The sequence below is a fragment of the Tasmannia lanceolata genome, unplaced genomic scaffold (assembly GCF_043159265.1).
Source record: "Tasmannia lanceolata isolate RefF3 unplaced genomic scaffold, GAP_Taslan_0.1 ptg000020l, whole genome shotgun sequence".
Classification (NCBI taxonomy): domain Eukaryota; kingdom Viridiplantae; phylum Streptophyta; class Magnoliopsida; order Canellales; family Winteraceae; genus Tasmannia; species Tasmannia lanceolata.
The window spans coordinates 12,102,706-12,116,002 of NW_027518697.1; the positions used below are offsets into that span (position 1 = coordinate 12,102,706).

At 39.9% G+C, this 13,297-nt stretch overlaps 1 protein-coding gene across 1 annotated transcript; it reads left to right on the plus strand.

Moving 5' to 3' along the window:
• Positions 1 to 3,535: 3,535 nt before the first annotated feature.
• Positions 3,536 to 5,483, plus strand: LOC143854565 (uncharacterized). The gene is made up of 2 exons (XM_077364596.1): positions 3,536 to 4,011; positions 4,857 to 5,483. Exons 1-2 carry the CDS (start codon positions 3,637 to 3,639, stop codon positions 5,400 to 5,402), a joined length of 921 nt encoding a protein of 306 aa, XP_077220711.1. The 5' UTR covers positions 3,536 to 3,636; the 3' UTR covers positions 5,403 to 5,483.
• The last annotated feature ends 7,814 nt before the right edge of the window (positions 5,484 to 13,297 follow it).

A 13,297-nucleotide genomic window follows, 5' to 3' on the forward strand; every position in this document is an offset into this window, starting at 1 on the left:
GGCCCACATTGTTTGGGTGATCCAAGCCATCCATTTTAAAGACCCTCACATAGATAGGGTGTCTACAAAAAATCAGATCCATAGGATCATCCCAACCCTACGATTTGTGGAGGTAAAATGGATGTCTTTAAACCTTCACAAATTAGTCCAATTTTTGCCTCCACAGTTCGAATGGTTAGGATGACCCTCTGGATCTAATTTTTTGTGGACATCCTATCTATGTGAGGGCCTTAAAAATGAATGGTTTGGATCACCCAAATAATGTGGCCCCCACTGTATTTTAAGCTAGTGTGTAGATAACTTATCTACACATGTGTGTAGGAACCGTTTTCTCATACATATGAGAAAACGGTTCCTACACATATGTGTAGAGAGTTCTCTACACACTAGCTTAAAATACAGTGGGGGCCCACATTGTTTGGGTGATCCAAGCCATCCATTTTAAAGACCCTCACATAGATAGGGTGTCTACAAAAAATCAGATCCATAGGATCATCCCAACCCTACGATTTGTGGAGGTAAAATGGATGTCTTTAAACCTTCACAAATTAGTCCAATTTTTGCCTCCACAGTTCGAATGGTTAGGATGATCCTCTGGATCTAATTTTTTGTGGACATCCTATCTATGTGAGGGCCTTAAAAATGAATGGTTTGGATCACCCAAATAATGTGGCCCCCACTGTATTTTAAGCTAGTGTGTAGATAACTTATCTACACATGTGTGTAGGAACCGTTTTCTCATACATATGAGAAAACGGTTCCTACACATATGTGTAGAGAACTGTTCTCTACACACTAGCTTAAAATACAGTGGGGGCCCACATTGTTTGGGTGATCCAAGCCATCCATTTTAAAGACCCTCACATAGATAGGGTGTCTACAAAAAATCAGATCCATAGGATCATCCCAACCCTACGATTTGTGGAGGTAAAATGGATGTCTTTAAACCTTCACAAATTAGTCCAATTTTTGCCTCCACAGTTCGAATGGTTAGGATGATCCTCTGGATCTAATTTTTTGTGGACATCCTATCTATGTGAGGGCCTTAAAAATGAATGGTTTGGATCACCCAAATAATGTGGCCCCCACTGTATTTTAAGCTAGTGTGTAGATAACTTATCTACACATGTGTGTAGGAACCGTTTTCTCATACATATGAGAAAACGGTTCCTACACATATGTGTAGAGAGTTCTCTACACACTAGCTTAAAATACAGTGGGGGCCCACATTGTTTGGGTGATCCAAGCCATCCATTTTAAAGACCCTCACATAGATAGGGTGTCTACAAAAAATCAGATCCATAGGATCATCCCAACCCTACGATTTGTGGAGGTAAAATGGATGTCTTTAAACCTTCACAAATTAGTCCAATTTTTGCCTCCACAGTTCGAATGGTTAGGATGATCCTCTGGATCTAATTTTTTGTGGACATCCTATCTATGTGAGGGCCTTAAAAATGAATGGTTTTGATCACCCAAATAATGTGGCCCCCACTGTATTTTAAGCTAGTGTGTAGATAACTTATCTACACATGTGTGTAGGAACCGTTTTCTCTCTCTCTCTCTCTCTCTCTATATATATATATATAGAGAGAGAGAGAGAGAGAAATAATATATTTGACCCTTTTTCTTACTTGGGTCAGCCCCCTCTAGTGCAAAAGAGTAGTGTAATTTCAACCCACGACCCAATATTATAACTTCTACTAATTAAAATCAGGAGGTTGGCTCACTCTCCTCTAGGCTCTTAGGGCGGCTATGGAAAATGGTGGCCCACATCCAACTACTAAAGTAATGGGATGATGTGTCACTGGGTCCTACTAATTTCACCAATTGGAGTAGTTGGATAAACGTTTTCAAAACTCTCATGCAGACCACTTGTCCTTTTCACCCTACTTGAGGAAAATGAAATTTTCAAACATTCACAAGAAAAACGCGTTGTGGTTGTGGATGTTTCTTACTTTCTCACTTTCTTTTCTTTCATTTTTCTACAACCGTAGGTTGCGAGGGATTGAACCCTTTAACTCATGACTCATGTTATACGTTTCAAAAATCAAGAGAAAAACTTTGGAAGTGATACATTTGCCACCTTTCTTCCCGGGGGCCACCCTTCTAGTGTATTTATGATTACTCTCATTTTACATATCCTACTCCAGGACCCACTGTCACATGTATGGTATTCAGCTCCATGAATATTTATAGGGAAGTGATATACTCGCCCCTTTACTCCCTTTGGCCGGCCTCCTTTAGTGTATTTAAGACTCCCTTTTTTACACTATAAAAGGGTGGCTCAAGGAAAGAAAAAGGGGCACATATATTATTTCCCAGTTTTTAGCAAATTTCTGGTGGTCACACCCTTATATAGACCTTTAATCAAGCAATGATGAAACTGATGTCTTTCAATTTTCTTTAAGCAGTTAATTTTTGCATGCTTTAATCTTCCAAATGAGATCTCCACTGGGCACCGGGCCCACTAGGTTACCTGGCGATGTCCAGATCAACTATTCAGATCACAAAGCACATAGTTACAAGTTCCAAGGCCCCGTTTTTGGAGACATACATCTCCTTATATAGCTTTATTTGAGTATTCGCTCCAAAAAGACACGGGCCAATATAACATGTCCCGGCTTTAATGTTGTACCCAATTGTTAAACTGTGGCCATTTGGAGAATGAACGACCTAATAGGCAAAATCTACCCATAATCATCTAAAAAACATTGTTTCATAATAGTGACTATGGATTAATTTAACAAATGGGTAGAAGTTGTTACTATGAAGTCGGTCACTCAGGCGGATGTTATAAAATTCTTAAAGGAAGTCCGAATCAATACTAGGAACAAAATTAAGTGAATACCTAAACTAAGATAGGCTAGGCGGGTTAGAGAAAAAAGGAGTAATTATCGATGGAGATTCTACATTGAGGCTCTGTTCACTTGCATTTCCGGGAAAGCAAATCCCTGGAAAACAGCCTCTTTTTTCCTTGACAAGACAGAATTCTGGTCTTCACTTGCTTTCCTGAGAAAGTAACAAGCCTAGGTGAAAAATGTCAAATAATGACATGATCCAACGGCCCAGGTGGAAAATATCAAAATGGTTAAATCAATCCCATTTTGATAGCCTACTTGATCCAACGGCCTCAAATGAAGCTGAAGAAATATAGGGCCCACTTCAAACGAAACCATCACTTGCTTGGCCCCAGAAATCAGCGGTTTGGATCATCAAACATGTGGCAATCTTCCTAGTTTTAATTTCTTTTTACCTTTTAACCATCAATTTTCTTGCTACAAATATACTTTTGAGGTGGTCCCAGAAAATAAAACTCAATTTTTTGGGACATGTAAGGAATTTCTAAACAACACAAACCCATTTTCGTAATATTAAACAAAGAAAATCGGCGTGTGGGAAGGACTACAGATCGGCAAATGTCAAGTCATCGCCCAACCGACAACCAAACAATCAACACTTCCCATGTTTTATTATCTTATTATTTCTATTATTTTAAGTAATTATTTTATATTTCTAGTTTTCAATTTTCAAAGATTGAGAAAAAAAAATGGAATATAGAGAAGACACCATCTTAGAATTCAAACCCCGAATTTCTCCTCCTCCTCCTCCTTCTTCTTCTTCTTCTCTTCCTCAATGGCTTCCAAAAAAACCCAAAAAACGCGATCCAAGAGATCGTGCTTTCAATCATGTTTCGGATTTTCACGTGACGTTTCGGATCAGGGCCCCAAGGGAAATATCGGGTCTGCGAGGAAAAAGAAGCCTTGGTTCTTTTGGTCCAAGTTTCGGATGCGGAATATCGGGTCCTCAAGAAAGACCGTACCGGTGGATGCACCTATCTTCGAGACGCCGACACGTGTACCGGAAGCCGACATGGAAATTGAGGAAGAGATCCAATTAGTGGGTCAGGAGGAAGTGACCGGGAAACGTCAGTTTACGGGCAATTCGGACCGGGTTTCTCCGGTAATCGGACCGGTGTCGGGTCAAGGAGTTCTTGAGAAAACTCGGAAGGTATGGAAATCAAATTCCAAGTTTCCAAGTTAAAGTACTCAACAAATTTTACGATACAGGATTTTGTTCTTTTTATTACAAAATGTGGAAAAGGTACGGGGACTGATATCCACATAACGGTAATTTGATAATGACACCACTCACTTTGTTTTCAAATTGTCTAATTAGCCTTTAGCTTTAGCTGCTGATATTAGGGCAGTGATAAATCAACCCTCTAATATCTTAAATCGACCCCCATAGCCGACCCCAACTAGTTTGGGACACAAGCTTTGTTGAGTTGAGTTGAGTTGACACATCTCTCTATCATTCTCTCTAAGTACTGCCCTGAAGGGGGTCGATTTATCCCTCCCTAGATATTATTAGTAAAGACGGTAATCCGAAACGTGTAAATTGAAGTGAGTAGTGCCATTATCAAAACATGGGGATGCGGATCTTATCTAGCTACTAAAACTAATATCAAAACACTTGCCTTTACAGGTGCCACCAGCGAAAGAATGGTTAAGATTATTAATAGTTGGCCCCAAGAATGGTTATGATTATTAATAGGTGACGCCACTTTGAATTAGCCATAGCCCAAAATCTTCCACATCAAATGATCCCAACCATCCAATTTATTAACAAAATTTTCGACAAAGTCGACTAGGGGCACTTAGAGAGAATGATATTTTCACCCCCTTGTGTTTGTCTATTTCTTGAAAATGTTTCACTTGTTCGAGAGAACTCTATTTTCATGAAAGGACGAACAAAGAGGGGGCGAAAAATTAAAAGAAGAGAAAAAAATAAGTGGCTAAACGACACGTGTCACCTTGTCATCTGACTCATTTCCGGTACTTTTCTTTTCCCAGGCCAAGTACGGAATCGGAAAGCTCCAACAAGAATCACACAGAAATCCCATCAAAGATTCCTCAATTTCCGCCAGAAACGACACGTGTAACAAACGGTCACCGGTTTACCTGCCGTTCAACTCCAGAAAAACCGTTAGCCAACCCGGTTCGCCAGATAAGAACAACCCAAACCGTTTGAACATGCCTCGCTCCACCTCTCTACATTCCCCACTAGGCCGGAAATCCATACAACCGCAGGTAATTTCCCGGTTATCCGGCCGGAAAACGGAGACGAGAAATGACCCACTCGCCGGATATATCGATCCGGTCGCCAGAATGTCGGTTTTAATGGTGGCTTTGGCCATATTGCTCTTGTGGGGCCGGATATGCGCGATTCTCTGCACCTCGGCTTGGTTTTATTTCATAACTCGCCGGAGGACGGCGACGGAACCGGTAGAAGTTGCCGGGAAAAAGGTGGATTCCGGCAATCCTGACATCGATTCCGATGAGTATAAGAAGAAGGTGATCATGGAAGGGTTGCTAGAGAGAAATCGGCCAAGGCAGTAATCTTGTAAGTTGTAAATATCGGGATGTGTACGTTAGCGTTTTAATTACTTCAAATGCTAAAATACGCGGTAAGTGCATATAGGATCAAGTGTGACTAAATATGTTTATGGGCTTTGTGTCTGATCCAACGGTTCAGATTCTGTCCCCAGTTTCACGTTAGATTTCTAGTATTCTTTCCTTCTCTCTCTTTTGTTCGTGAAATAAAGGAGCTTCTGTCACATAGTAAAGAAAATTTTAATTAGAGAGGCTGTGAGCCTTTCTAATACATACTTATTGGGCCCCAACACGTATTTGATCTGATCCGTCCATCTGATCAAAGACCACAAGTCAGGCCGAAAGCCATTGAGAACACCTTGATCAGATGATCCTAGGCACTCGATCCATCAAGTGTTGTTTGGATTCCGCCAAAACAATCTAAACCGTTGATTTTTTTTTTGTACTTTCTTGTATTTATTCGGGATGGCACAAAGACCATGTGGCACACTATTATTTACAAAGACGAGTCTCACTTGGGTAGAATAAATTAGTTTAGATTAATGTAACCAGTGAGTTTACTGTAGTTGTTTGGTATGGGTAGGATTCTTAGAGATAATTGAAGGGCTAGGATCATCTTACGGAGAAGATTTTTGAAGCATGGCATAGGGAAGGGACCAACAAATGAACAGGTTGGATCATTTAAATAGGTGGGGCTAACATTTACTTTTGGTGTGGGTAGTGTATTAACACTAATTGTGTTTGGATTGTTGGAATCGCGAATCGGAATTAGCACCCTATTCCGATTCTTCGGAGAACAGAATGGGAAAAAAAAGAAGCTCTCAAAGATCTCAGCTGCCTTTTGACAGCTTGTTAAAGCACATGAGACAGATGAGTTTGTGCCTATTATCTAAAAAAAATGGTGCAAACAAAGGGAACCATAAATGCAGTGTGTTAAAATTGTCCAATGGGGGGCCGTTGTAAATGGGTTTTTGCAAGAGCACCCTTCAGTCTATCATCCCTCTAGATAATAATACCTAATTATTGGACCTCCATTCTTTCTCATTAATGCATGCAATCAATAGAAACTATGAGTCTATGACAACCAAAGAGTGATGAGATCATGGATCCTATCACACCCATAGTGGGATGGGCGGAGGATCTTCGGTCCCTCTTATGCAAATCTATCATCTGTCTTCTTATTTTTATCATTGAAAATCATACAAAGACATGTTTGTATTAAGTTTCTTAATCACAGACGCCCTCGTAATTAGGGCTGCAACTCGAGCCGGGTTTTACCCGACCCGCATCAACCCAACCTGAAAATAACCTGGGTTCGGTTCAGGTTTCATGGGTTTCGGGTCGAGCCTTCAAAAGCCCGCATGAATCTCGGGTCGAGCCGGGTTTGAAGGGGCCCGACCCTACCCGACCCGAGTTAGATAAGTTATAGTATATACATTTTTTTCGATTGTTAGTTAAAAGTTAAAAGTGAAACCCACGCACCCACTGTTACTGTATGTGAGTTTAATTTCTGCTTCTATGAGTTGAGTTGATTCAAGTGTTTGATTCAGCATTGTTTGATTGTAATTACAACATTGTTTGATTACAGCATTGTTTGATTCAAGTGTGATGTGAGTGTAATTACATCATTGTTTGATTCAAGTGTAATGTGAGTGTAATTTCTGCTTCTATGAGTTGAGTTGCCTTGCCAAACAAGAATTTTCCTTAAAAAATTGCGTTAACGTGAAAAAACCCGACCCGACTCGAACCGACCCGAGATTTATCATGGGTAGGGCCGGGTTTGGGAATCGTGGGTTTTCCGGAAAAAAACCCGACCCGACCCGAGATATTTCTCGGGTAGGGTTGGGTTCTGCAAAACCCGACCCGAGTTGCAGCCCTACTCATAATGTTTCCAAGTACATCAAGGGTGTTTATCAGACATTTTATATGCTTAGTGCTTGAGTATTTTTTTTAATTATTGCAAGGCCCACTTCATTGAATGATCCAAACTGTTCATTTGTTGCGCCACATTGTAAATAGGTTATGCTCCCAAAATCATTTCCATAGGATGATCCTAACCCTCTGTCTTTTATCGAAAAAAAATTCATGTAAAATTTTTTGGATTTTTTTAATTGAATTTTTTTTCATCAAAATTTTTTTCTTTAAATATTTATTCTTTGGAAAAAAATTTCTCTGAAATATTTTTTTTTTCTCTCTAAATTTACAGGGTCCCTCTAATTTCGAGGGAAAATATTCCCTATGATATTTTTTCTTTGAAAACTTTTCTTGCAAAATTTTTCCTTGAAAAAATACAGAAGATAGTTTTGGGATTACTAGCAATGTCAGTCGCATACTTATTAGCCCCATTTAAAAATGCTCTCATTTGTTAAGGGAGATATTAAATAGGCCTTATGCCCTAAGCTGGCTATCACACGCCCACTGTGTACGTAATGTTATCCTATAGGGGATTAGCTCCATTTAAAAATGCTCTAATTTTTTCGTAGAGATATCAAACATGCCTACCATTCAAAACACACACAAAAAAGCACTTAGTCGGTTATCATACGCCCACAGTAAATATAGGGTTGTGAAAGGTGATTAGGGCAATTTATGTTGAAACTATAAAGATGGAAATATCAATTTGTTCGGCCCTAATTGGAATTGCATGAGTTTTCCTGAAAAGCTTGAAAAGAAAAATGTCACTAAAAATTCCTACTTTGCTTACCCAAGGCCCCGAAATCTCAAAAAGCCCTAAACCCTAAACCCTAAACGATAATCCATTAACCCCAATCCCTAAACTCCAAAATCCCCCAAAACATGTTTCTTAACCTTCAATTTTAGATAGAACTGAATTTACCTAAACATAATAGTTGGTGGGGGCAACTAAAACCGTAAGCTCTAAAACACTAAAACCCAAAAGCTTAAAACCTCAAACCCCAAGCCCTAATGCCCCCTAAACCCTATACAACTCAAAACCCCTAAAAGCCAGAAACCCCTAAAAGATTTCACAGGTGATCCTAGCCCTCAATGTATCCCATCAAATAGACGATTTGGATCATCTTATGGTATGGGCATTACAGCACTCTTTTAAAAAAATTCTGAACCATATGATTTAAAACTTTTTCAAGAGGCTTTTGATGACTATTCAATACACATCAATCATAGCCTGCAAAATAATATTTGTGGTGGCAGTATCAAAATGGCAGATGAGAGTGAGAAAGAGAAAATGGATGACAACTTTATGAGTATATGACAAAACTATTCAGATGTTGACAACACGTAATCATGATGGAATAGCTCTCGCCTGAACTCGACTGAGATGGCCCAGACTCGCCGAGTCCATGACTACATGGCGCGGTCTTCACCAATCCGCGTCGACTCGGCCGAGTTCCGAGCCTAGTCAACGTGTTTTTAAACACTGGGCAAGACATACAATCCTGTCACTAAGCCAATTCTTGTTTGCATAGTGCTCTCCCTCGCCGTCTCAGCAATGTCTAATTCGCCAATACGATATTCAAAATGCATTTGTTATTGGGATTTTAAAGGAAGAAGTCTACATGACTCAAAGTCTTGGTGTTGCACACGCCCAGTTTCCATCTCATGACTGAAAACTTCGAAAAACTCTGCATGGCTTGAAGTAAGCCCCAAGAGTGCATGGTACTTTAGGCGCAGTTCTCAACTCATTGCTCTTGGCTTTATTCCTTCAAAGGCTGACAGATCCCTGTTTGTCTATTATAAATCTGGACTCATACTGGATGTCCTTATTGGCATGGATGTCATTATAATCATCGGGTCAAGATCACGAGCCATTGATACTTTGTTGCGTCACTTGCAATCTGACTTTGCAGTCAAAGATCCTGGCTGCCTAAACTTCTTCCCCGGTGTGGAGGCTCAGCATTTGACAGTTGGGATCTCTCGTTTTTTTCTTTTGAATGGCCAACTGGGATCTCTTTGTTTTCCAACATGAATACATTCTTAACCTCCTTAAACAAATATGAAAGAGGCCAAACCTAATACCTACACCAATGTCTACTGGCGCTCCTCTCTCAGTTTTCAGGTACCTCTCTTTTCTCGCCAACAAAATGTGGCAGCACAGTTGGAGCATTTCAGTACCTGACCATCACACAACCTAACATTACCTTTGTCATTAATAAGATTTGCCACTTTATGCATCAGCCAAAATCATATCACTGCATTGTTGTAGAATTCTTGGACACTTGAAAGTTGAGAGACACCATCACCTATGGCATTCTCTTTATAAGGTCACCTTCACCATCACCTAGTGCTTTTTTACTTTGATTGGACCTGTTGTCCAAACGATCAGTGATCCAATAGTTCAAAGGTGTCTTTCTTGGTCCCAATTCCAATGGAACATTGTATTGTAGAGTCAAATTATGTTACAAAATATCCTTCTACTCTGATCTAGAAAAAGATTATGCTTCCCAAGACGCAGCCTGGCTTTCTATTTCTTTAAAAATGCTCTAATTTTTTCGTAGAGATATCAAACATGCCTACCATTCAAAACACAAAAAAAGTGCTAAGTCGGTTATCATACGCCCACAGTAAATATAGGGTTGTGAAAGGTGATTAGGGCAATTTATGTTGAAACTATAAAGATGGAAATATCAATTTGTTCGGCCCTTATTGGAATTGCATGAGTTTCCTGAAAAGCTTGAAAAGAAAAATGTTACTAAAAATTCCTACTTTCCTTACCCAAGGCCCCAAAATCTCAAAAACCCTAAACCCTAAACGATAATCCAATAATCCATTAACCCAATCCCTAAACTCCAAAATCCCCCAAAACCTGTATCTTAAACCTTCAATTTCAAATAGAACTGAATTTACCTAAACATAATAGTTGGTGGGGGCAACTAAAACCGTAAGCCCTAAAACACTAAAACCCAAAAGCTTAAAACCCCAAACCCCAAGCCCTAATGCCCCTTAAACCCTAAACAACTCAAAACCCCTAAAAGCCAAAAACCCCTAAACCTCTAAAAAGCCGAAACCCCCAAGCCCGAGGCTCGACACCCAAAACCCCAAAAAACAAAATCGTAAACCTCAAACCCTGGTGTGTTTGGTTGCACAAAAGTCACGATAGTTTAGGGGTTTTGATTTGGGTGCCACATCAAGAAAATCTCTAGTTTGGTTGCCAATGTAGCATCGAAATCCCTGTTAGACAAGTTTCATAGATAATTATTGCATGTCTGTGACGTGGCATCCATGTCCCCTCCTTATACTTTCCAAGCGAAATTTCTAAAAAAAGGTGGAATTTGGCTTGGAGAATGATGATTTTTCTCTTTCTATCTTCCGTCTTTCTCCTCTTTCTATATTGATAACGACACACCCTCCTACTACTCTACAAGGTTGGCAACCAAACACTACTTGTCACTATTCTACGAGGTAAATTCCATGTAAATTGAATAATTGTCTCCTTCCTATTGACTACTTACTACCACTAATCTACAAGCTTACCTACAGCCAATGGCTTTTGTGTTTTGCTAGGCATTTGGGTGCCACATCAGCAAAACCCCTTGTTTTGTTGCCAATATAGCATTAACACCCCGGGAGACTCTCGAGGATGTCTCAGGGCTAATTATTGTATTTCTGGTGATGTGTCACTGTTGTCCCCCCCTATGATATCCAATCCAAAATCCACAAAACAGTGAAATTTTGCTTGGATTTCTTGCAAATGATGCTCTCTCTCTCTATTCTCTCTCTATATTGGTAATGACACCCCTTACCACTACTCTACAAGGCTACTTACCACTATTCTCCGAGGTAAGTTCCAGGCAAATCAAATGCAAGGTTTTAAATGTCGGTTTCGGCCACAACGGAAACCGAAATATTTCGTTTCGGTGGAAATTTCGGCCGAAATCATGTAAAAATTTGACGAAAATTTCGATTTCCTTCAAATTTCCACCAAAAAGTACAAAATTTCGGTAATTTCGGTGGAAATCTTTACATTTCGGTAGAAATTTTGTAAATATGGGTGAAAAACGAAATTTCAGTTAAAATTTCAACCGAAATTTCAAATTTCGGCGAAATTCTGGGGAAATCATGTAAAAATCTGATTCAATGTAATTTCGGTTTCGGGGAAATCATGTCTCACGTCATTTTCCTCTAGTTGTTTTTTTCATGTCAACGATAGCTGCTTAGCAATCTTCTGAACACACTGAATCATTTAACTGTGTCTCTCCTGCCTTATCTGTTCCTATCTCCACCGAACTGGTGGCATCACAGTTCTCTAGTTAGGCCATCCATGTTACACCTCTCACCGTAACAAAGACTTGCCCTCTTCGGATTTTTAACAAATAAAGATTCTTCTCTTCACATCCATCTGTAGTTCCAACCAAGAATCCAGCATCCATTGCCCGGTATAAACAATATAACTTTTTTGTCTCTGGCTCATTTCATCCATCACAAAAGGCACTTACCCTTGAATGTATGTTCAACTTCCATTCCGAAGCCAGTTTCCCTTCAAATTTGATTCCAGCCCTCCTTGAAAAAGAAAAACCTTTTGTTTACTATCTTCAGAAAATTGATGGCCACGCCGATACTTTGGCGGCCCTCGGTCAATCTTTTGTCGAGTATCATGCCCACACACAAGAAAAAAATATATTTGTAGAACCCAAATATCGGCATCTAGTAGAAACTAGGCTAATCGTTCTGGCATAGGCATCTATGCCTCGAAAGTTCTACTCAAACAAAAAGACACGAGGCATGTCTAGCAGCCAAGGGGGAAAATGTGAAACAAAACACACACAAAAATTCAAAAACTCAAAAATTCAAAAATGGAAGCAAAAAAAAAGAACAAAAAAGATGTTGTGTGCTTACTTGAATGAAAATAAAAAGTGAGAACAATAAGCCATCACCCAAACCTTCAAAAAAATTAATTAAAGGGCTTGAGGGCATTAAATGTGAATCCCCAAATTGCACACACTTACATCACTTGCATCTACACCCTTGCATATCACATTCACACACGTCCTATTTAGGAACCCGGAGTGTTATCTAGCATGGTTGACTAGGAGGTCATGACCCGGTGCCTCTATGTTAGAGAAGCATTCCACCCTTAGCCTAGTACCTTTATGGTGCGTAAACAGATCTGTTGGTTCATGTACTGCTACTCTGGACACCGGTAGAGTATATCGAACACGGATTCACGCTAAGGAAACTCTTGGCCTTACCCTTAGTTTACCCCACACATGCATATAGCACGAACATGCGTACATCACGTGTGCGAGTCTAGATTAGGATATCCTACCCCTCTGTGTCTAGATTAGGCCGTAGTCCATCTTCCAATGGCTACGATCGGTCTTAGGAACACGAACAAAGTCACGAATCAAACCACTTGGTTCCGCTAGATTAAGGGTTTGGAATTGCGCCCTCCAAGTAAAGCACAAAAGAAAATACCTTTGAGGTTGGGATAATAATCTCGTTGCTCTTAGATCTAGAAAATCTCATCTCTCATTGATCAACGATTCATTTATCGTGGGTTGATATCCTTTAGGTTAGGGTTCTCTTTCGAGGACTCATTTGATAACTCTAGCTTAGGATTTCATCTCCCCTTAAACTAGGGGCATCTTCTTCGAGTGCATCCTTAAAACCCATAAAATGAGTTTCCCTTCAAGGGGCATCCCCTCTTAGGTTCATGCCTCACCCATCCGTTGGTCACATTCTTTCAATTTTTATATAAATAAGACCATCTTTTTCAATGAAAAATTTATCAGTCTCAAATGTGTGTGGGAACTTAGTCCTTCTAGCCAATGCATGTTTTCAATCAAGAACACTACTGTGTCTAAACTTCCAATCTTTTCTTTATCAGGAGTTCTTGTATTCACCATCGATCATCCAAAAGCAACTTGGACCCGAGTTTCCAATCGTCTTGTGAGAATTTCACCTCCTCTCTCACTGTCGCCTCA

Bases quoted from the DNA above. Each gene is read 5' to 3' on its own strand.
- LOC143854565 (XM_077364596.1), top strand. From the start codon at position 3,637: ATGGCTTCCAAAAAAACCCAAAAAACGCGATCCAAGAGATCGTGCTTT. The intron at 4,012-4,856 runs GTATGGAAATCA...TTCTTTTCCCAG, and splicing joins TTCTTGAGAAAACTCGGAAG to GCCAAGTACGGAATCGGAAA.